This window comes from Pezoporus flaviventris, unplaced genomic scaffold (genome assembly GCF_033815535.1).
Source record: "Pezoporus flaviventris isolate CSIRO_AGI_PZ_B2104156 unplaced genomic scaffold, CSIRO_AGI_Pfla_v1 ptg000037l, whole genome shotgun sequence".
NCBI classification, from domain to species: Eukaryota; Metazoa; Chordata; class Aves; order Psittaciformes; family Psittacidae; genus Pezoporus; species Pezoporus flaviventris.
Window position 1 is genome coordinate 2,346,993 of NW_026892585.1, and position 25,557 is coordinate 2,372,549.

At 41.6% G+C, this 25,557-nt stretch overlaps 1 protein-coding gene across 1 annotated transcript; it reads right to left on the reverse strand.

Moving 5' to 3' along the window:
- Window positions 1–400: 400 nt before the first annotated feature.
- Window positions 401–25,044, reverse strand: PIK3R4 (phosphoinositide-3-kinase regulatory subunit 4). The gene is made up of 19 exons (XM_061464462.1): window positions 24,223–25,044; window positions 22,868–23,001; window positions 22,111–22,693; window positions 19,733–19,867; window positions 17,604–17,825; window positions 14,977–15,150; window positions 13,671–13,816; window positions 11,407–11,610; window positions 10,989–11,190; window positions 10,240–10,439; window positions 9,092–9,302; window positions 7,963–8,128; window positions 7,070–7,234; window positions 4,980–5,191; window positions 4,582–4,713; window positions 3,507–3,607; window positions 2,362–2,450; window positions 1,874–1,982; window positions 401–1,024 (listed from the first exon to the last, which is right to left on the reverse strand). The coding sequence occupies exons 1-19, from the start codon at window positions 24,950–24,952 to the stop codon at window positions 854–856; spliced, it is 4,086 nt and encodes a 1,361-aa protein (XP_061320446.1). The 5' UTR covers window positions 24,953–25,044; the 3' UTR covers window positions 401–853.
- Between the last annotated feature and the right edge of the window lie 513 nt (window positions 25,045–25,557).

The following is a 25,557-nucleotide window of genomic DNA, read 5'->3' on the forward strand; positions in this document are numbered from 1 at the left end:
AAGGTCACGAGGCAGCGGGAGCGATGTGAGGGCATGGGGCAGTGGGAGCAGGTGAGGGCACAGTAGTGGGGAGAGCGAAGTGAGGGCACAGGACAACGGGAGTGAGGCGAGGGCACGGGGTGGTGGGAGCGAGACGAGGGCATGGAGTGGTGGGATCAGGTGAGGGCACAGGGCAGTGGGAGTGAGGGAGGGCACAGTAGCGGTAAGAGCAAGGGGAAGGCACAGGGCTGTGGGAGCAAGGCAGGGCAAGTGGCAGGAGTGAGGTGACAGCGGGGGGCAAGGATCGGACACAAGGTTAAGCTGATCTCAAACTACAGTTAGCAGCCCAATGGCACTGGCAGCTGAGACCAAAGACACTGCTTTTATAAGTGTCTTATAAAAAACCCAAGTACCAAAGAGGGAAGCTCAAGTGGATTTTATTATAGTTATTAGAATGTACAGGTACATTAGTGCACTGGTTCTCGTTTCATTTCTCAGACTGAACACAGCAGTCAGACACTGAAGTACTTCTATCAGCTCTTTGCTTTTAGAACCTTTAAGAATGTATAATGTGGGACATCTTTAAATCGTCTTCTGAAAAGATTCTTAAAGAACAATGTAGTCAAACCCAGGCTAAACGATTTCTTCACAGACTGGCATTTTGTGGAAATGGTATAGATACAAAACATCTTTATTAAAAGAAGTGATTAAGAAGTGCTAACAGAGTGGTAAGATACAGATAACCAGTTTTATCATCACCTTTGCAGTCTTTAAAGACCATTCTATTCCATGATCTGGAAACAGTCCTTGAAAACTTCATTATAACACAATTTCTTTATTACAAATATTTACATACTATATATTAGTGCAGCCTCTATTTCCACACTTTAACGATTCCATCCCTTGATGCAGTTACTATAAACCCTTGCGTAGTCTGGAAAGTTGCGATATCTGTGATAATATCATGATGTCCAACTGGGAGAGACTCTGGACCTTTCCGAGGGGTCTCATCAGTGGGCCCCAGTTTTTGTTTGTTTTGAATTTCCTGTACAAAAAACAAAGTGAGAAATATTATTTACAGAAGGGTGAGCTGTTGCAAGGGGGAACTGTCACACATACTAGCTTCTCAGTGTAAAAAGACCAAAAAACTCTTAAACCAAACCAAATACTCGAACACAAAAACTCCCACCCTTGGAGAGTTTTCTTATTATTACTCCTTGATTCACTTCTTTTCATCACACACAACCTAATTCTTAATCTGGACTGACATTACAGCTGTAACTAGGGATAATTTTTTTTCCTCATATTTATTTCAATTACACTTACTTCTAAGATTTGATATTCCTATAGGGGAAAAAGAAGCTACAGAGACACATACATCTCCTCAGAGGCTTTATAAAACTGGTTCAATAGAATGAATGTAATTATTCAAGAACTTCAGATGAAGCAGCACTAAAATATCATAGTGCACAGGCAGACCCTCACTGACTTTTCTTCCAGTCACCTTTGAAGTAGCATTAATTCAACTGAACTGGAACAAAACACAGTGCTTATTCAATAACTAGCAACACTGTCAGTTCCAAAAGTCACTCTCAGGTGTGTAATAAAACCCACAAAGTTCTGCTACCATATCATTTTGGGGCCAGTACATCTCACACTTGCTGAATCCTACACAAGAGACATCCCAAAGACTGATCAAAGTCAAAAGTGTTAAAACACTAGATTTCAATAGCCAAAAGAAACATGTAACTCTGGCCTGAAAACGCAAGGCCAACACCATCCGTAAAAGATAAAAGTAAGATAATTATAATTAAAGCTACCATGTAATTAACATGACCCACTGGGCCATCCAAAAGGCAAGGAGAATAGATGTCTGTCAAACAAAGCAAAATACCTGAACCACCTCTGTGCCCTCAATTATCTTCCTGTAGTAGGAAACAGATGGGCAATTAGAACTTCCAGCAACAACATATGATCTCTCCGGGTAGGCAAGATCCCAAAACCTAAATACAAAGAAACAAAAATTAAGATGAGATGTTCAATTTTATCATATTAATATAGCTGTTTAAAAGCTGGTACAAACGTTATTTCCCTTCTACACAGTAGAGTGTGCATAGATACCAACATTCATATCAAGCTTACACATGATTTATATTGCCAATGCAGTCTATCAAGAACTTTACAGAAGGGTACATGTGTTTCAGAGAAGCACCAAGTTTTGCACTACTTTTGCTGAGAACAATTCTCTCTGTTTACTGATGCTTACTAAATGAACACATCTTCAGCAATATTGTTTTGACTTAGGCAATACTTGGCAAAATTTAGCACATCAGCAGGGGTGTAGGGAAGAGTGTCAAACAAAATAGTTGCTAGTTTTATTACCTTATTTTCATGTCTGAGCCTGCTGTCAGTAATATGGGATTACCAGATGCTGGGCTACAGTATATTCCATGGATGCTGTGAGGAGAAGGCTAGTAGGGAAAAGGGATATATAAAAATAATATATTACCAATAGCTGTTGCCATGCTTCAGAAAGGGAATTCATTCTTTACCACATTCATCCACTCAATTCCCAAATCTTTCTGACAAATGCCAAGTTACTTCAATGGGCCACATCTTAATATATTAAGGTAAATTGCTTCTCTACATTTTAGAGAGCAATGCAGCAGATTTAATGCTTGTCTGGAATCTTGGAAATTACATTCTTAATGACAAATGGAAGAGATTATTTCTAAAAGAATGGGAAGGCAAATGATACTGAAAAGCACATGGACGTTCAATTTTTATGGTATGATGGCATTAAGGGATGGATATACAATGGAAAATTAGCTTCAATCATAGAGCTTCCTGTGCAAAGGGCATGATCAAAATAAACTCAACTTTCAATCTTTATAGCCTGTACAAATTCAAGTTTAGGTAGATTCCAGATCTACCTAACCAACATAGATTCCAGATCTATAAACCAACTTAGAAGCAGCTGTAATTATTTTGTGTATGTATTTGTGTTTTAAGAACAATAAATATCCCAGATTGCTCCTTCCCCAGTTAAGTCCCTGAAGAAGAGCAAATTCATGCTTTAAATTAGCAGCTCAGTATAGTAGTGACATTGTATTACAGAAGGAATGTGCAAAGAGCAGATGCTAACAGAAGCATTCACAATCCCAGAAATAGCATGTAAAAGTAAGTACAATGCCACACCATGAGTTTTGGCTTTGCCCTGATCTTCACAGGTTTGACAGGCTTCCTGGTTTTCTAAGGACATGACTGGATATAGCAAGTGAGTGTTACAAGTACGCTCCACACACAGCAGAAGATACCAGTGAAGGTTCAGGTTACACTGCTGTTTTACAAAGGGAATTTGATTTTGACACAAAACAATTACGATGCCAAAATAAATCCCAGGGCAAGTTCAGGTGCCAAACTGCCTCAGCCATGGAAACACATAACTGTGCTGATGCACAGCACGGAGTCTGAGATTGTTCTAGCCCTGGCTACACAACTGAAACTGGAAAAGAAGGAAACCAGACCTGCAGTTCTGAAAGAGGAGGTGCACTGCTGGCCCACAAAGTGAAACGTCGATCACCAGTTTCCATATCCCACATGGAGACTTCATTATTGCCTTGAACAGCTACAGGAAAGATATTGCCAATGCAAAAATATAAACCAGGTTGGCTGGCTCTCACTACCCATTCTACTGACATGACATAGAGGATAAAACATAGAAGCACTCTCACCTTAGTCTCAGCAGCATTTGTGTTACTGTTATTCTAGCACTAAAGCCATGCACATGTTTTTTTTCCATTTACCACTTGGAAGCAGCTTCACTACAGCCAAAAGGGTCTAATTTCAGGAGTTTAAATGAAATCTGCTTTAATCTCCAGCCCTTTAAAAAGGTATTGAAACCTCCCTTTCCCCCCCCCAAGATAACTTCTCATCCTTCTTTGACAAGGAAAAACATGAAACTCAAGTTACTCTCATCTTACAGCAACTTCATAAATTTTGTTATTGCAGGATTAGTTTAAGCTACTTGTCCACTTCAGAATGTATTCCCGACACAAACACTTAAAAGTATATAACAGTGCTACATGCAGTGAGAATAACGCAGTTGTGAGCACACCAAATGAGGAATGTTGGGAGATTTTCAAAAGCTCTAACCCAAGACACAGCTGCGTTAGATTCATGTGGGAATTGGAATGACACAGCCTTTCATTCTCTGCTCTACAGAGGCACTGAAGGCAGTGGCAGAATTCCCATCAACTTCAATGTATGCCATAGGTTTGGGTTCTATCTTTTATATGGTTTTGTCCTTGAAAAGCGATGTGGCAGACAGCACACATGAAGTGACCCTCTAGTGCTCAGAAGATGAGAATTGCAAAGGCTGTTAGTAATTTTCATAATGGCTTAACACTACTTTTTTTTTTCCTTCCTCTCTTTTTCAATTTCAAAAAGCCAGGAAGAGCAGTGGCAGAATACAAGTATGAACACAAGTATACTCTCCTGAGAAACCACAAGGGAATAAAATCACTCCACCTAGAGCTTGAAGAAGAAACTAAACAGAAGCAACCTCTGGCAACGGTGAGACAAGTTTAAGACATCCTTTACCTGCAATTACCCAGGACTGATAGACAGGATGCATGAGCAGACGTCTGATGCGGGCCTTAGAGGGATGAGAATGGCTGGAGATAGGCAACTGAAACCTCATGTCCCAACATGCCATAGTACCATTGCTTGTTCCTGGTGAGAGAAAGCTCGCCATAATCAGAAGCATAAATATACAGGGTTTGCCCATCTCCTTGTGCTCTATTCCTATGGAGATAGACTTCAGCATTAAAGGTCAGAACAATTTCCACAAATAGATCAGGGAGGTTTTCTCTCCTCTTGTTTCTTAAAAGCATATACTAGGCAAATGAGATCAAGCAAAATTTGAGCTATAGGAGCTATAGTTACTGTAAAAGAAAACCAGAAGGGGAGGGAAAGGCTAACAAGAAATACAGGCTTACCAATACACAGCCAGCATTGGTGTATGTCGACAGCAAATGAAGTTATAAGGCCTAACTTCAAATCATGTTTTAGTGTCCAAGCATTGCTGCTAGATCGCAAATCCCATCCAACCAGAGATCCATTAACTGTACCATAAGCCAGTACTGACTGGGCTCCTGAATTAAAGTGATGCATATCTACCACACAGCCATCATCCTTCAGATCTAAGGACCTGGATTAAAAGAATAAATGAATTTAGAAATAGGTATGACTCCCTCTAAGTTCAAGACTCCTTCCAATGGCTAATGCTGAACATTTTCCTTTTCATGCCACTTCTCAAAGCATCTGCCAGAAACAAATTTGTGATTTTAGTACAACAGATGCTTATGCTCTTTTAAGTCTCTCTGCCAATAGGACCTGTGAGCCTTTTACAAACTAGTAAAAGGCTGTCAGCGGCTCTTTGCAAGCATAAACACAGCTCCGTGCTCTGGGTCTCTCAGTCCTGCCCCTGGGTCAGGGCAATCACAAGCACAACTACAGAATGGGCAGAGAATGCATTGAAAGCAGCCCTAAGGAGAAGGACTGGGGTTCTGGACTAGGAGAAGCTCAACATGACCTGACAATGTGCACTTGCAACCCAGAAAGCCAACTGTGTACTGGGCTTCATCAAAAGAAGTGCGACCAGCAGGTTGAGAGTGGTTATCCTGCCCCTCTACTCTGCTCTTGTGAGACCCCATTTGGAGTACTGCATTCAGCTCTCAGGCTCCCAACACAGGAAGAATGTGGGACCTGTTGGAGCGAGTCAGGAGGAGTACCATGAAGATGATCAGTGGGCTGGCACTGATCTCCTCTCCTATGAAGACAGGCTGAGAGAGTTTGGGTTGTTTAGCCTACAGAAGAAAAGGCTCTGGTGAGATCTTATAGCAGCCTTCCAGTGCCTAAAGAAAGCCTACAAGAAATTTGGAAAAGGACTTTTTACAAAGGCATGTAATGATAAGACAAGGGGGAATGGTTTTAAACTGAAAGAGGGTAGATACAGATTAGACATTAAGAAGAAATTCTTTACTAAGAGGGTGGTGAGACACTTGAACAGGGTGCCCAGAGAAGCTGTGGCTGACCCATCCCTGGCAATGTTCAAGGCCAGGTTGGATGGGGCTTGGAGCAACCTGCTCTAGTGGAAGGTGTCCCGCTTTAAGGTCCCTTCTAACCCAAACCAGCCTGTGATTCTGTAAAATTCATGCTCCGTGTTTATCAGATATTCATCTACCCAGAGTTTACAGGCAGGAACACCCCTGTTCACGTTATACTGCCATCAATCACTTACTGACTGTGCAAATGGACACTTTCCTCAGGCAGAAATACAGTGTATACCAAAAGGGAAAATATGGTTTGTAGTTTCCACCTCCATTGTATTTGGCTTATTTAATTTCTGTACTTAATCCCAAATAGGAGAGGATATTTAAGACACCTTTTACTTTGGACAAAAGAAGTCTTTGAGATGACTGCTAGATTTGCTGGGGCCTGGACATGTCCCTCATCAATACGGAAGACTAAGCTGTTGAATCACTGCCAAATACTCAAAAACTGCTCAAATGCAGAGAGGTAAGAAAGAACTAAACCATCCCCAAAGACTCCTCCCCCTATTTGGTATCCCATCCCCCATATCTTTGCCACCATACTCACATTAAAAGCCTGGGAGAAAAAAATCTGAGGCCAAACCACATGTTGTACATTTGTAAACATTTATCTAATGACCTGTAAAAGAACCTCCAAAATCACTATATAAGTATTAATATAGCAACAGAGGAGGCAAGAAACTACCAATCCCAGTGCATAAATAAAAGAACTTGAGGACTGATTGTTTTAGGCTCATAGTAAGTCCAGTGACACAGGAGGCACCAATAACCTACAGCTACGAATTCTCAGCCCTGCACGATTTCCTATCAACACTTCTGTATGGAGCACTATGAATCCATGATCATGGATTACAGCCTTCCAGTACAGCCTGGGCCTCAGTCAGCAGGAAGCCTCGAGCAAATCAAGGGATCTAATTGAGGAATATAGTAACAGCTTGAGCTCTGCAGTGAGATTTAACTTCTCAGGTACATACCTGCTTTGTATTGGATGAATTTTCGGAGATTTAGGGAGCTTTGAAGATTCAATACCAAGAAGCTGGATGGCACCATTATCTGAAGCTATAGCCAGGTAATGGGATCCTTGGCAGAATGTAAGTGTTTTTACGTGTCCTCCAATCCTAGAGTACGTCAAAATTGATCTAAACAGTACAGAAAGAGAGAAGGGGGGGGGGGAGAAGGATAAAAAAAGGCATTTTTTGGTGGCACTTAAAAAAAATATTTCTCTCAAACACCTACTTAAACCCAATGGTTCATTATTTTCAGTGAACCATTACATTCTGGTAATGTAGTAACACTTTCCATGTGAAAATAACACTTTTTTATATAACATTTTCCAAGTGTTCCAAAATAAGAAAGCAACATAGCCTGTGCTGCCTCTGCAAGCTTAACTCTCCATCTTTAAGCCTCTAGGTTAGGAGTCTCCAGGTGCAGAAGCACACATCTGCCTACCAGTAAAAGTCTATCCTAGGGCTGTATCAAAGCAGCACACCATACCACCTGTGCTTCAACCAGCAATACAGCTTTCCTGCATCAAGTATCAGTGGATGAGACAGTTAAGCATAAAGCTAATTTGTTCAAAAAAAGCTCAGATGGCTTTAAATGGCAGCACCAGAATATATTTATGTATGTACAGAAATGAGGTAAGAAAGCCCATAATTACCACAGCTACGACTGCATTTGCTAGTGATTTTTTTTTCATTAACTAATTGAAACCTAGTATTTTATAGCTGCATGTCAAAAAGAACATCAGTATATTTCATTATCAGTATCTCCAGCACACTCACAAGTGATTCATATTGCTTCCAGCTCTGCTTTATTTTGCACTCCTAAAACAGCAGTCCCCAAACCCCACGAGTGTTAAAGCTACCTGGTTGTAGTGGTTTTTCCTTCCATTTTTTGGCTGTTCCAGACTTTCACTGTGCCATCATTTGAGCAAGTGGCAAAAATGGAGTGTTCATCAGAGACTCGAATACGGTTCACTGCAGATTTGTGCTCATGAAGATGAGCTACCAACAATCCTTTGGGACGCCATCCTACAGGGAGAAACAAACCCATGGAATTTGGTGTCTAATTAGGAACACGAAGATCTCCCTGATCCCATCTACCAATAGCTGTATCAGGATATATGAAGCCAGGCTGAGAAAGTTGGGGCTGTTCAGCCTGGAGAAGAGAAGCTGCATGGAGACCCCAGAGCAGCTTCCAGTGTCTGAAGGGACCTACAAGGATGCTGGAGAGGGATTTGGAGCTTTGGAATTTAAGTTGTGGACATAGGAAGATGGCTGTGATTTAAAACTGTAATTTTTCTCCCACAGTGGCTGATAGAGCCCTAATCAGCAAAACCTGGATGTTTCTTCAGGGGAGGAACAAGAAGAAACAATAATGCAACAACGTAGTATGAGAACACACATTTGTGTGAGAGAACATACTCTTTGGTGGCTGGGCACTGTGTCACTGTCACACTGCTAGTGGGGACAGGCTTCTTTGTAAAGAAGGGCAGCTCTAACAGCCCACCCCAGTACATGTGCCACTTGGTAAGAAAACCTGGCCAAGAGGTTACAATATTCACAGGATGGCCAAAAATCTTCAGCTACCCCAGGCAAAATACACTTCTCACCTCCCAACACAGTGCTTCTCCCCTTGTCCAAACAAAGAGGAGGCTGCTGCAGGATGGCAAGTTTTATGCCAGATCTGCCATATACCTTGGCTGCAAACAGAAAACTCACTTGAACAGAGCATGCAACCTGGGCTTCAGACCAGTGGCTTGGGTCTGCTTCTGCAAGGTAAAGCTCTACATTCCATGATCTCTTTCATCCAAATGGGTGTTTTGCACAGTAGACAAATTCCCTAACCTAATAATTTCCCCTTTTCCTCATTTTACACATTTTTTCCTCACGATGATGATGTTATATATATACTATACATAATATATATATAAAAACATGTATATTATATATACATATTCTTTTGTATAGCCACCTTGGTGGCCTGTGATTTACCTGGAGGTGGGGGCTTGCTCTCCCACTCAGCATTCTCCATCATCTGTTTGGCAAGCCTCTCTGCATTACACTGCTCTCGCTTCTGCTGGATTAGCTGCTGAAGTTCTGTTTTGCAAGTGGTGATGCGTAACTGGTGTGCAGACGGGGATGCTGTACTGCTCAGAGCCTGCATAGTCGGTTTCCTGGGCTGAACAACCACCCCATCAGATGCCTGTAAGAGGTAAGTACTTCAAAATATAACCCTTATATTCTACACACAGATAGATCTTGCTCTTAAGATTACTGGGTCACATTGAAATGGAAAAAGCTTTTTCTTTTAAATTGAACCAACTAGCAATAAACTAGCATTAAAGAATTCATGTTCCATAAAAACAATTTAAAATAGTGAGAATTATTATTTATAGAAAAGCTTAACCATTCACTTACTCTACCTTGTTTGCCTAGTCTGTTCTGTATTCTATTTGCAGAAGCTGTGCCATGCACACCTCTTATGTGATTACAGAAGCAGTTATAGCTCTCAAGACAGACAGAATTACAGGTTAGCTCTCAAACAATTATTTCTTTATATTGGGCTCTAAAAAGAAAAGTGTGAAGTGTGAAGTGTTTCCCCCTTAGTTTGGAGTGGACACTCTTTTAAAGCTAGAAATTAATCTCCAACTAGAAACCAAACAGGAAACAGCATTCAGATGCCTCCACAGCTTGCAGGACTTTCAGCTCATCTTTCTGTAGTCAGTACCAAGTATTACAGGTATGGGATGCCTAAATGCAGCTGTGATGTGATACACCAGTTCCAAGTTAAAATCATGACATCTCCTCCTCACAACACGTATCAGGACATACAATTTGAGGGAAAGTTTTACCTGCTAGAACAGCTTACCTAATGACTGACTAATTCACAAAGCCCCATCCCTTCTTGCAAAGCATCTACTTGTCAGTGAAGCTCTTCTATTCAAGTGACTAAACTTACTTCTGTCCTACTCTCAATTCCTACTTGCACAACTTGAAAGTCAGCTACTGCACTAGAGAAGACACCACAGAATACCATGACCAGTGTCTAATAACCTCCAAACAAACAAAAATGCCACATCCCACTTGGTTTTAAAACAGTTGAATCACTTTAAGACGTGAAGACTGTTTTTCAGTAATACCTGTGGAGAGGATGATAAAGTGGTACAAATGCCAGCTGAGGACTCTGAACGAAGTGGCTTCCCAGCCTGGATGGCTTCAGGATCAGTTGTTTGCCCATGTCCTTTGGATATGGGCTGGGAGATGTTTGGTGGTTCCAGGGACCCAAACATGCTTTTCCATTCTTCATTTACATTTGAGTCTTGCTTTACATGTTTTCTAGCTATAAACAGTTAGGAGAGAGGGAGGAGGTGGAAGAAGAGAATAAAACCCCAAAATCCAAACATTATCATGACAACATTCACTCAGGCTGGTCAATACTTTCAGACTACATGCAAGTCCAATGTTTATAGGCCTGTTTATCACTTTTTATATAGGGAAGCCCCTACTGCTAGGTTAAATCAGCTGACACAGATATATGTTAGAGCTCAATGCTTCCTGAGAGAAAACAGAGAGCACAGAAATGTAACCTTTATAATTTACACTGTTAGCATGGGCCACTAGAGCCCTGGTTGTCACAACCTGATAAACAAATGGTGCATACTACTACTGCAAATGCAAAGTAATTTAAATCTCAGGTGCAAAACATGCCAGTCTTTCACCACCTCACATTTCAAATAGCAGCAGTAATTTTCTTATTGCAAACCCAGTAAGGATGGTGATAATTATGTAGGCTGAATTACTGAGAACACTTGCTGAGTAAATTAAAGACTTAATTTCTCTGACCCTGAAAGAAAGGCTGTACGTTATACAGACCACAAAATATACCAACCACGCTTGTCATCAGGCTCCTGCTTTGTTTTAACAAGATCCACTTGTCTCCCAGTTATTCCCAGAGCTGACAAGTCAATCACCCCTTTCTGACTGCTGTCATGCAGATAGCTCTGATCCACTATATTTGCTTTAGCTTTATTAGACTTGAACATAAAGTCTTTCAGTGCTAACAGTTTGTCTTCTTCCTCCTCAGTCATCCCCTGCAAAATAAGAGAAAATATTATTTAAAATAAGGATGTAAGAAGCAGTAGCATTAATTTCTGGCTCAGAAATGGAAGGAGAGAGCACACTGCAGGATCAGAACCTCAGCCTGAAAGTCCCTCACAGCTGCAATGGCAAGGTTTGGGTCTGTGGGGACATCCAGAGCCCAAGTGTCTCAAGCCTGACTTTTGAAGTATGCAATGAAAAAACATTACTTGTGAAAGAAGCTTCTTCAAAAGCTGTGCAATGGCAGGGTCCTCTGGGGGTGGGCAGTCAGGGAGAACACCATTCCTCTTCTTCTGACGCATATGAAGGTGTCGGAAGAGGCTTGTGATATCCTTTGATCTTAAGACATAATCAAATATGGAACGGCTGACAGGCTCTTTAAGTACACTTAGCAGGACTATTTCTTTATCTATCTGCAATTCACAAAGAGAGATCAGTCAGCGTGGAGGAGGATGATATCCACATAAACATGAGGAAATCTAGCAGTAAACACCATCACCTCATGTCTATAGTGTTTGCATTTTTTTCTCCTACCGTGAAAGTCAGTAACTAGACAGTTGCAAGTATGATACAAAAATTAATCTCTTCCTCTGAATGCATGTTCTAAAAATCATGCTTCCAGCTCAGTCCTGGAAAGATGGTTTCAAACTTACAGTAAGAAAAAATCATGCAAGACATCAAAATCATTGCACATCGTTGTGTAAATAATCTAGACTCAACTTCTTTCCTGAAAGTAAGATCCATGTTGGTCACATCCAGTTTTCTCCATTCTCTTTCCCTCTTCTCCCAGCAGTCTCAGAATGGTAACTTGGTATTGCTAGATGGCACTAAAAATTCTGCCACAAGTACATCTTTCAAACTGTCTTTCTTTGGCCTGTTTACGCTGTAAAAATGCCAACTAGAAAAGCTCCTCCCCTGCGTCAGTCAGATTACCAGGTTTCCTTCTATGTATACAAAGGAATAAGGATGCACAAGATGTAATTAAGTAATATTCAAAAGCTTACTGGGACATTAATAAACAATCATAAGAAACTGATGAGTTAGGGCATAATTTAGAATCATTAACTAGGGCAGTTCCCTACTACTAAAGATTGTTCATTACTGTTGAAACAGAAAAAAACACAAACAAGTTTCTATCCTCCCAGGTGGCAAATCAGTGTCTGTTTGTGTCCATAGAATGTGTCTGAACAAACAAAATCTTGCACACAATCCATATTACTTTCAGCCCCAACATTCCTTTGAGTTTATACTTTTTAGTACCCCATCTTTGCCGTTTCAAGAATAGGTCTTAAGATGGCAGGGGGAATGCAAGCCATATCCATGAAATAGTTCCCCAGTTACAGTCCCACATTTAAACGGCTAAAGCTAATTAGGCCCAAAATGATGACATAAATGCTTGTACAAAGGTTGGAATACTCAAAATAATTAATGGGAGATGATGGGGTTGGGATTGCAATTGTTTCTTCGCATCAGTGTCAGAAGACTGCATTCCTATAACACACATCTCATAGCTGACCATCTACATGAAAAACAACTTCAAAATGAGTCCAAAGGGAGGACTTCATTATGATTCAACTCAATACTACCCCCTACTTGCTTACTATGTTTAGTGTGGCATAGTAAAGACTTACATACTAAAACAAAGCAGGAAGTGAACAAGACAGAATTTTATCAATCAATGCCCAAAACACTGCACAAGGTGTGTAGGGAGATGTAAACGAGGAAAAAGAATTCTTTTAGTGAAGTTACCACCTGCCTGGCTTACGAGAAAATGTTATGCTGAAAAGTGCATCATGTGTTTAAGTACTGCATCTGTTTCTTATTTAAACACCTGAGAAATGCATTCTAGAGATCCTAAAGTTATATGCAATAGGATACAAATATGAATATGTTACCAGCATCATGCAGGTCATTCCTAAACATGTGCTCTTATGAAATTACTTAACTCATTTACGCTGAACATTCTGTCCTTGCCCTTTGCAGTAGCACTGAAGTCACAAGCTTGGTAATCGCTGCCTAACAGGCTGCCCATGTTTTCAGAGGGTCAGGCCCACAGTCAAATGAGCTAGTGGGGCAGGGCTGGAATACTTGGTCTTGAAGATGAAAGCAGAAAACACAGAAACATTTGTTTCGCAGCCATCTTTTCATGACTTTTAGCCTCCTATAAACTAGCACAATATTGCAAGAGTTTGATTGTAAACAAGGCAGAGAAGGGCTCGAACCAAAGATGTATCTGTTGACTTCAGGCTTTGTAAAATGTTCTGCAGCTTGCAACAAATTTGAGACAATGGCCTTTCAAATGTGAAAGGCAATGGCCATTCTGGCAACATCTGCCAGCTGAGCTCCAAAAATACTGCCTCTAACCTTGCTTGAAAGAAACCCTAACTAACCTTGGCCAGGACTATGCCCAAGTCAGACTTAAGAGTTATGACTAGCCAAGATATATTCACTTTAATAGCATTTGAATTATTACCTGTATTATCGGTTGTGTGATAAAGGGATGGAGGTATGGCATTAGCTTGCAGTAGACATCAGCAATATTCAAATACTGTGCTACCACAGTGATAAATCCAACTGCACCATAACATATCCAAAGATTAGGATGACACAGGAAAGGTGCTAAAAAAGAAAAGGTAATAGGCTGTTAAAATATATCATTCATATTAAAAAGAGGGAATCACCTTGTATATGACAGCCTGCAATGTCATTTCCTTCCCCTAGGATTATCCCGAAACTGAACCTTCCTTCAGAGCACCAAGATTAAAACACTCATACTGAGAAAACTATTTCATGGACTTCACTGTGTCCATGCTGCTCAGCTTCCTTGCTGTTGCCCAAAAGCATATTTTTCCTATTTATTCATTTCAATCCCTTGTTGTCAACTCCAGATTTTCAAAGGAGACTAATCCAAAAATAGGTCTCGACCTTATTCTGGGCTACTATGGATAAGTAAATCTTTATTCTTTCCTTCTCCCCCTCTCTGCCTTGAATAGTCACGACTTATACTGTAACATTATCAGACTCAGAAATCTATCTCATGTATCTCTATGTAGGTTCTAAGAAGTTGTAATCAAAGGACTGTATCTAGCCACGAGATACAGTCACAGATCATCTGCCCCATAATGTTATGGCATTTGAAAAGCCATAACATTAGGAAGAAGCAGACAACATCTCAAAAGATCAGTTGGTATTTTCTTTTCCACAAATATCTGGTAAATCTTGGGCACATCTAAATTAAACTTGTAAGTCTGATAAGGAAGGAGACCAACTCTATTCAAGGTTCTATTGAGCTAAATGAGTTTTTATGGTGCTAGAAATAGGATGAGAAAGGATCATTTACTGTCTGAAGGACTGGATTTCCCCCTTCCCCAAAGGCTGATGGCTAAGAGTTTGCAAGTTATGTGCCTGATCAACTTCCAGAAGTAACCAGGAGTTTTTCTTTATAGGAGGTTGTAACGAAAAACAGGAAAGATCTTAAAGCAGAAAGCTTTTGGACTAAATATTGTTTAGGCTGTCCTATATAAAAATCAGAGAAGCTGCTTCTAATTTCTTCACCAAAATTAATATTTTAAGAGTTCTGAGCACTCACATGCCCTGACTAGCAATAGCTCATTCACACAGTTTTGCGTAGATTCTAAACCAGTACTATAGGTATGTATATTGGACAGCTAAGCTGACAGTGAAGCTTCATGTAATACTAAGATTTCTACTAATCTTGTAACACTAAGATTTCTTTTCCTAACATATTTCCTCATGTATTCTCCAGTGCTCCAACTCACCGATATCACAAGCAAACTCATAAATATGGGGCTTTTGCAAGAGCCCCAGCTGGCACATGCAAGTGAGAGCATTGAGGGCTTTATAAATGACAAATTCTTCAGCATCACTGAGACCTTGTTGAAGCAGAGGTTTCAGTATTGATGAGCTTTGCCAGCCAACATAAGCAGCAACACCTGAAACATAAAACGAAAACATAAATATCCAAAGTAGCACTTCCTTGCCACTTCTCCCTCACCAGAGATTAAAATAGCTGTCCCATAGAGACGTCTCAAAATAGATTATTAGTCATTAGGGAAAAAAAAAGAAGCTTCTTTCCATTCAAAGTTAGACCAACATTCTGAAAACTGCTTGATAAAAGCAGATCCCTGTGCCTGCAGAGGTCCATCCAGACGCCAGGCATAGCTGTCAGCACACAGCTGGCCAGCAGAAGAAGTCTGCAACAGCAAGGCAAAACCAGCAGGGCTCCTAAGGGGTGCTGCACCTGCATTTGTACATGGAAGTGACAAGTAAGCAACAATGAATGGTTCTGTTAGCAGGATTTTGCCTTTTTAACTTAGCAGTGGTTGTATCATTCAGATTCTTGAAAAGTCTGAACTGGATACTGGACTGATTATCAGTAAGGGAAGCCTACAAGCACAGACATGCATTTAGCCACAAAAGAAAGAATCACTAATAGTCAAAAAGGAAATTTTAGAACAATCTTCTCAAAATCTTCCAGCCTGAACTGGCTCTGAGATTTGCCACTTAGTTAAATACTCTCAAATTATTTGCCAACAGGAAGCCACCTTGGCCCTAGTTTCAAAAATAAATCTGATTCTAAAATATAATTCAAAATCTTAGAAAGAAGCCAAGATCAAAAGCAAAATGAAAGTAATTCCTTTGAAGCTGCTGGACAAAAATGTATCAACTGCATCCCAGTAAAATAAACTGCCTTCCTATTCTTCCTTTCCCATGTGAAAACCAGGCACTGGCCACAGGAAACTGCCATCTGGAACTGCTTGTTTGGATTAGATAATCCATCTGTAATAATTGATCTCTGGCAACAGTCAGGAAGATGGACCTTATTGGATTTCTCCTCTTTCCTCTAGCTTTATATCCATCAAGCTAACGTCCCTTACCACAAACAACTGGGCAAGTCCTCTGATTGTTCTCAAGAATAAAGATTTTCATGGATAGCTCAAGCTTATTGATGCTATTGTTATATGTGGTACTCAGCACAGACCATAACTGCCTCTGCCTCTGCTTCAAGTCCAGTTACTTGGGATTGATAACTACCAGAAAACTCTAAATCTTCCCATCAGAATCAAGATTAAACATAAAATAACTTTATCACTTTTACTCTAAAAAGGTAATAATCCATATACTTGCTCATGTCTTAATTCTGAGCTTTGCAACCCGTTGCTACAAGGAAGAGAGGAAGAAGGGAGAAATAGCACAAGTAAGAAATCCCCTTGGTGGCACTTGCTAGAGAAGGGCATCTGCCCACAGGCACAGGCAGCAGTGCCTGCACATACTTAAAACACATTAGAGCTCAGTTTTAAAGATGTGCAAAAGCTTTAAGTAAAGCAGTGTAAAACAAAAATGTAACTTTTGAACTTTACCTGAATTCTTTTGTGGAGGTTTTGAACAGATACTGAGAGAGGAGGAGTTAAAACTACAGGTTACATGTCTTGACATTTATACTTAATTGTCTCACATCTCCCTACACGTGTTTTGCAAGCCAGGACACTGACCTGTGCTTTGGCAACCCCACTGCTCCTTCTAAACAAATTCCGACAAGTTACTAGCATCACATCTTGGCAGGTTTTGCCAGCACAGCATTTTGTGGCTTCCAGTCATCATGGAATGTATGCCTACCACAGTGGCCCTTCCTGAAGTCTGAACATGCTCATTTTTCTTGCCATGCACCTGACATACCATTTTTCCTCCCAGGTACTGCAATGGGAAAGTTTTCTTGACCCACAAATCCTGAGGAGTGACTCTCAGCAACAGTAAGATGGAACAGTTTCCAACATGCACAGAATATTACAGATACTTAACACCTGATGTCATCACTGGTAAGACTTTAGAATTGTTAAGTTCTCTGAGCTCACAGGACTCTTTAAGTGAGGTTTTAAGGCACTGAAAAAAAATTCAATTATAGTTTAAGCCTGCAACAACGCATAGTTTTCATCATATGAACAGGTCAACTGAAGTTACTGGGACCATGCACACATGTGAAGTGATGCATCTACAAGACGGCTTGCAGAAGTCTTTGTATTTACTTGTCATAATTCAGTTTTTGCTTTAGTGGCTTTAATAAAGACTCAGGAAAAAAAACAGCGAAGTCAAAAAAAGAAACCCAAACCCAAAACACCCCTCAGCATTTAAAGTTTATTTTATGTTAATCTCACCCAGACTTAAATGCCTCAGTCTCACTTGTATTAAAATAAATACATTTTTCTTTTAGTTCAGATATTTATCTTTGCTCCCTGAAGAAACATTTACACCCAACAATTCAGCATTTTCCTATAAACTGTAGTAATCTTCAAAAGAGAGGACTTCTGTGTGACTATTGTTTTCAGTATGCAAAAATTAATTGACATTATTATCTCCCCGTTTGGTTTGGCTGAAACCAAACACTTACCAACAATACTGTCAAAGAAAGCCCCTCGAAGATGCCAGTCATTCTTATCGTTTAAGAAAGTGATCATATGAGACAGAAGAACATCATTGGCTTTCTGACGCCCAAAAAAGACACAGAGACGTGTTATTCCATTTTCCATCAGTGTTTGTTTCACAATATTCTCCGGGTCACTTAGCAATGTCACAACTTTCTGCTGGACCATTTCATGCAAGGCTTGCAACTCTGCATGAGACAACAGGGTGAGCATTTGGGTTGGAGAGAAACAATACGTGCATGTGCACTACCTGCTGCTAAAGGAATTACACTGAAAAACACCCGACTCAGCAAGATGGGACAACACCAGAGAACCTCAACAATTTCAACAAGCGGCTCCCCAAAGACCTCAGACTAAGCATGAGGTGGTGGCAAAGCAAGAAAGGATAGAAATGTAAGACATTCTTCCCAGATCAGTATATTCTAAAATCATTGTAACTTCAACTAAGATGATCCAGCTCGGTGTAGATATATATAGGTGAAATGCAGACGTGAAGAAGCATCAGAATGAGTCAGTGATAATGTTACAACAGTCAACAAAAAGCTTCAAGGCAATTCTGGTGTGATATGCTTATCTATCAGCTTTGAAATTCGTGAACTGATAACAGATCAAGAGTATATCTTGAGTTAGGTAAATACACTGGCTTCATTAAGGATACAGAGAGGAAGAAACAACACTTGAAAAAGCGAGAACTTCCAATTACATTAAATTATCAGCAGTGACCCTACCAATAGCAATGAAAAATGTGAAGATGACCTTGCCCATCGCTTCTACTCCATGATGCGACTAAGGAAACATTTCTATTACATGGAAAACCCATAATTGTTAATGCACTGGCTATTACTGGCAGCTGCACAAGGAGGTTCTCAAACACACGGTTGTCCCAGCTTTGCAGGGGTGATTACCATTTGCCTGCAGTCAGATGATCAGCTGATTTGCTTTTTATCAGGACTCTCTCTCTGTTCTGCTGTAAGAGTTGCCTTCTGGGTTTAAATTTCTCATGCTTGGTTTCTAAAAGGGTAAAGCGAATAGAAGCATCCAAACTTCTTTCTTCCTTGGGTTACTTCTTTCATGTCCGGCATGTTTTGAGGGACAGGGGACAATATTTCTTAAAAACACAGCCTGCATGATGGGTCTTCCTCTCTAACTCCTCAGCAATTCTGAGCATCCTGTGCCTTATGTGAAGAACTTGAAGGGGATTCTTTTACATTTGGTTTTGGTAGGATTTGTGTGTTTTGGGGTTTCTTTTATAAATTATCATCCTGCAACTAGTTAAGAAACAATTGAAACATGCCTTTTGCTCTACCAGGTGGAATATGTGTGGCATGTTTACCAATTACAAATAGTCACAGATTGATCTACTTAACCCAAAAGACAAATGACAACTTTTAAACCACCAATTCTTCCCAGAAGACTGACCCAGCATTGTTCTGGAAAACCATGCACCACTAAATTGCACTGCAGCTGACACCCAGGTCACTTACTAACATCTCTCCTTTCCAAGGGAAAGAAAAAGAAAAGCCATCCTTAGGATTTTAACTCATTCTCTGTGACACAGAGTAGCACAGATAGCAGTGATACCGCCCAATGGCATCCATACATTCAGCACCTTCACACAAAAAGAGAGACAGGAATTGCCAGGCATAAGAACAGAAAGGGAAGAATGACTGCAAAATACAGTACTATGACTGTGCCAGAATTTGACAGGTTTTTGAAAGCTAACACTGCTTGCCATTTCAAGGGAAGCAGTATTTGGAATACAGCCATGTTTTTGCAGCTGACTTGTTTACGGGAGTAAATGAGTAAAGCTGGATAGGCAACCAGGCAGCCAGCATCACAAATACCTTGAGAACTTCTGGAGAAGAAAAATGTGCTCAGTTATATAGGTTTTTGTCTGGCACAATGTTCAGAACAGAGGTGTCTTTTTCTGCATGAAACTGTATCACACGTGCTTTGACACTGGTCAAGACAGAGCATTCTCCCCGTTTAATAGGAAGGCTAAACTTTTAAGATGTGAGGAAGATCAGTGCTAACTAGGAACTTTAGCCCATTATTTGCTATTATGAGCAGGTAAGGTAAGTAGAAGTGACATTACCTGTGTCATAGTTATCATTAGGGTGAGATGTTTCATCCATCTCTTCACCACTTGGTTCATTTTCCATATTTAGATTTTTCAGCTGTACTAACTCCAGAAATCTCAGAGCCGTTTCTGCCAACAATGCTATGTTTTCTGCAAAGCAAAACAGTTTGGTTAAGAATTGTCCTCCTTTGCCACTTTACACCAGTCTGACGATCCTCCTGACGTGAGATCATAACCACTGACAGTACTGGTCATGATGGGTAAATGGGATTGGAATTACACAACAGGCTTTGGTCAACCCTGACTCCAGCAAAACTGCCAAGTACTTCAAATTACACAGTACTTTTGTCATGTAAACAAGTGGAAAGGATAACAAGTGTAACAAGGATTAACTTCAGTCTTCCAGAACTAGCCCTAAATGCCACCTAATCTCAGGCTCACGACTAAACAACTTGATAGAATTTAAAGGCCAATTAACTTAATTAAAATGCCCATGTGGTAGACTGCAACAAAAGAGCAACAACAAAACACCATGCCAGGATACACATCCTAAGGGTTACCCTTGAGGGCTGGATTCTGGTTTTAAAACATTTGTCCCCATACCTCTATATGATTTGGCACTGTTCTGCACTGTTGGGAATCTGCTGAAGCAACTTAGGTTATATTATATGGGTCAGGCCAGTGCTGGCACAGGAATAATCTCATTGAGATAGAAGTCCTACTTAAGCAGCCGTTCTGAGTGCTGGTCAAGACAACAGCAGCACGCCAATGGAGCCTGACCACAGCCCAGATCAAGTCACCAGCCTGAGCACTTCCAAGAAGTGTCCTACAGGAATACAAGTTAACTCAAGTATTAGGCTACCTTTAAACATATATATATATATATTTGAAATTTAAACTGCTTTCTTAAAAGCTATTTAAAATTAAGGCAACTTAATCAGCCCTGACCATCTACAGTTCAAACAGCCTTTTCAAAGTTCAGATAATACTGTAGCTGCTCTTGGTTTGAAAATTAAGTCAATCCACTGAACACAGAGAGAATTCTCTGTGTAAACAGATGCAACTGGAGTCTATGGGTACTGAGACCTGTACCCTTCTTGCACTTGCATAAAGGAGACTGCATTTTGTTTCCTCCATTTCAGTTTATTCAACAACTTCAGCTTGATCTTACTTAATTTAAAAATTCATTATGAATATACTATAATTTTAGAAGATTTTTTTTTTAAATCTACAAATAAAAGTGAGACATGAAAACATGGTTCTTTCATAAAGACCTAAATGTGGAAGATCAAGGTGATCAGAAGCAAGCAGTTTTATTCATTAACCATACACTGTCTGTAATAATTAGTTTTATCAGCAGTTTTATCAGCTTAGTAAACAGAAGAAAAACATCACCTGAGACTTTTTCAACTGGATTCTGCATTTATGTTTTTTGGGGGGGAAAAAACCCCAAACCAAAGCAAAACGAAAAAACTCAACCAAACAACAAAGCAACACACTTAAAAATACGCTAGTCATAGCAGATAGAGGTACATGATAAATAATAAATACGGGCATAACTGTAGGGCTTCTTTCTAAACCAGGCAGAACTCATATCCGAGTAATGTACGAAGAAAGCATCTGCTACAGTATAAGCCAGTCTATTACATAGCAGATACTGTAATTTCAGCCCCTGAATATCAAATTTCTTTTTGTGGGAAAATAACTCTGAAGCATAGTAACACACAGATGATCTAAGTTAATTTCATATTTATTCAGTTCAATCAGGCCACTCTAAGCAAACAATGTGAGCTAATGAAATGTCAACTGAGATTAACTAATAAAGGCAGCAAAGGCTGGGCAAGCTCAGAAAGCCCTGTTCACATAATTAGCCCCATAAAGACTTCTTCATTATGCTCTTGCTAATCGAGGGAATAAAGCCAGGGCTGCTTCCCTAAATTCTCACCCTTTCCTTATCTGTAGGCACACCTACTGCGTGCTCTACCCAGGCCCTAGCCCAAAGCACATGTACACACTCTGCAAGTTGCTTTTATGTGCAAAACTACAGTGAAGACTAAATGTTAATTAAAAAAAACAACCCACAACAAAAACTTTTACTCATCTATCAGAGAGCAAACACATTCTGTCAACTATTTAAAATGCAATTACTTAGTTTGGGTGCACTTCTACACTGGAAACTCACCTGCTAAGTGTTCAACTCATTAATCATTTAGCTGCTGCCACCAACCTTAAGTGAGTACAGCTGTCTTTACCTGCAGTCATTTCTGAGACTTCCGGGGAGATTTACTGAACCAAAACCAGCAAGCTATGTGATGATTTTGAGCAGAGGAGAAAACAGTTAAGGACAGACAGAAAAGCTGAAGATTAGGAGTTTTGACTGGATTTCCTCTTACCAGCATATGCAAGTCTGACGATGGTGGCTTCATCCTGGGCCAAGTGTGCAATACCCGGCAGAATGTATTCTGGGTAGATGTTAATGTCATTGCGTGGCACCTCTTTGACAAGAGCAAGAACTTTAGTTAGTGTCCTCACGGATTCTGCCCTCACCCTGGGCACAGAGTCGTTGCTGAAATGTAACAGATAAGGAGTAATACGATCCAGAAGAATCTCTACGCTTAATCTTGGTGCTAAATGAAGAATCAGCTCCAAAGCAGCCAGTTTGGAGTCGCAGTATTTGAGAGTCTGTAAACAGGAGGTTATCACAGACACCAGAATAACCAGCCCATTCTCTTTTGTCTCTCCCTCGGCTTTCTCTGTGCGATCATGCCCACAGAGATTGTGAACGATGCTGTCCAGATCTTTACGTATGACCAATATGCGCTCATCTGCTGACACAAACGTTTCCTTGGCAAACTGGGCCATGTAAGGCTGAAGGAAAGTGTAAAATATTTCAGGAAATGCATTGTTACGTTGCTGTTTCAAATAATCTTCAGCTGCTAAACGTTTATCTGGCTCACGATGGACCATCTGAGTGACCTTGAGAAAGGCAGGAGTAGGAGAGAATGGGAGAGAAAGATTAAAGGTTTAAACATTTGTAATACAAAATGAACCAAAACCCAAACCCAAGCAGTAAGTGGTTTGTCTCCAGAGTAGGTGGAAAAGCTACAAAGAGACCACAGAAATAAATCTAAAGCTGTAGTCCAAACTTACCAGTTCTTTGATACTGCGGTCTTCAATCTTGTTTAGGACTTGATCAGGGGAAAAGAGACCATTTCTGTAAGCCAAAAGCTGAGATAAATCAAACAAGGGTACACCTTCTGTGAAGAGTTCAGCTATCACGCAGCCTGAGGAACAAAACAAAACCCCAAAAAGTCAAAGATGCCAGAGGATTATAAACACTTTAGTTTTGCTTTCTATGTGCAGATAAGAATAAACGCTACGTGACTCTTAGCTCGATTAAAAATAAGGCAAATGAGTTGCTAGATTGTGGAAAGGAGGTAACATCTCAAGCTCTAAAAACTGTTTATTACGCTTGGTCCCTGAAATATCTCCAAAGTATTTTACTTCAAACATGACAACAGCAGAGCAGTTTGCAATCAGGAAACATGGGGCAGTGCCTTCAGCCACCTGCCAGCTGGAAAACACCCCACCAGAAAAGGAACCTACATCACTGTCACGTGGCAGAAGAGCACCAGTAATTCAGCACAGATCGGGCAGTAGGTCAAAACTACACCGTCCTTTAACAGAAGGTAAAGAAACAACCCCTGCTTCCACAGTGATGCTGAGACACAGCATATATTCACTCACACAAGCTTATACGCCCAGTGAGAAACAACATGACTTCCAAACACAGCTCCCCCCATCATGTACATTAACCATGTTCTATTCAGGTCCCATGCCTGCAGTTTGCTCCCAAAAGTCAGCATCTTGCTTTATCAGTGGAGTGCCCTGTAAGTTCAGCCATAAGAGCAGCTTGCAAAATGAAGACACCATTACCTTTAAATTCAGATTTTCAAACACTTCAAGAAAAACAAAACAAAACACAAACAGAAAACCCAACCAAACGTATGGCTAACTGCTCAAGACAAGCCCAAGACTCAAAGCAGACCCCCGCAGTCTGACTGTAGCAAGTATTTGTGAGCAAGAGTATTGCAGGAGCTTATGGAGTTATCCAACTTCCTGCCTGGGGGGGGACAATGAAATGAGAAGGGACTTCTAAAGCCAGCATTGCCAAACTGAAAGCTGGCTCAATCCCCAGGCAGCTAGACCTTAGGTGAACCACTGACTAACCTCCTCCTGGGTCCCATGAGGCATACACTATGCATCCCTGTAACCTCAGCCACAGGGTGGTGATGGTCTGTGCCTTGCAGAACCATCTCTTTCCCAGGGCAGAGCTGAACCATAACAGGACAGTTTGCGATTTCCCTTCTTAGATACCGTGGCGATGCACTGAAGTTATGTAGCTTACTGTATTGCGTACTTTGTGAATGAAAGGTTTGGGGTTGGGTCTGCACCCTGACACACTCACAAACACCAGGCTGGTCCCTCCTGATGGCTCCAAGTACCTGCAGAAAAGATATCCATTGCACGTTTTAACTCCCCTCTCGTTCGCTGATTGCTATTTGCCAAGTCCACCAAAGGAGTTGAAGGGTCCCGCATGTTTTCCAGCTCCGTGGCAAACATACTGCCATCGACGAAGCGCTCGGGAGCGATGTAACACGTCCTCCTCCGTGACGTGTCAAAGAAGTAATTGAAGTCGGCAGGATTGTCCTCAGGGAGATAAGTTGGTTTAAAACTGGCAAAATCAGTTAGAAGAACCCAGTTCCAGCTGGTTACCATTATGTTCTCTGTTTTAATGTCCCCGTGGCGGACTCCGGATCTGTGCGCTTGGTCCACAGCGGTGAGGATCTGGAAAGCGATCCACCTCTTCTCAATGTTGTTCAGGAACGGACGAGTACTGATGCGATCGTAAAGGTCGTCCCGCACGTACTGCCTAAAGAGCATTGCAGCCTTCTCGGACAGGGTGGCCTTCTGGAAGGGAAGGCAGTTCTGTGCCGAGTGTAGCCTTATCTTCAGCTCCTCCAGCTCCTGCTTGTAGCTCGTCAGGGGTAAGGTCGGGTCCTGGATGGCAAACACCTTCACGACCACCAGCCCCTCCCGGTGCTTGGCTCGGGCGACCTTGAAGAAGCGGGTGCTCCCTAGGCTCTTGTCGTACTCGAAGTCGTGGATGTCCGAGAAGTAGCTGTCCACCGACAGGATCTGCGAGGGGGCGATGCCAGCCAGCTGGTTCCCCATGGCGGCACCGCACCGCACCGCGGCTCTCCCGCCGCTGCCTGCGCAACAACACGGCGCGGGTTCCGCACGGACCTCCCTCCGCTGCCCCACAGCCCCGCACAGCGCAGCCCCCGCTCCCCCGGCCACAAGTGGGCCCCGCCGGGGCTCCCCCCCCCCCCCCGGCCCAGCTCCGGCGCCGGGATGGAGCGAGGCGGGACTGCGGGCGGCGGAACCGGCACCGAGAGGCGGACGGGGAAGAGGCGGCGCCGTGAGCTCACATCCTGCGGGACCTGCTGCTGCTGCCGAGCCCGCCTCCCCGCTCGGAAAGCGGAGGGGTTTGCGTTGATGCCTGCTCGTGTGAGCCTGCTGCGGCTCCCGCTGATGGCCCGGGCTGGGTACCTTGTGCGGGAACCATCCTTCTTGTGTGCTTTGTAACCGAGAGGGCGGTGCGGCGGCAGGAGGAACAGCGATGCGCTTGGGCAGCTTATAAGTTGTTTTTGCCTGTTCGGCATTGGCGGGGAAGAGCTATGGTGGGTACGGAGTGTCTGCTTCCGTGAGCTTGGTACGGATGCAGTGCAAGGAAGTGATGGGAGGAGGTTAGTACGTTGGTAAAACAGGCATTAGAT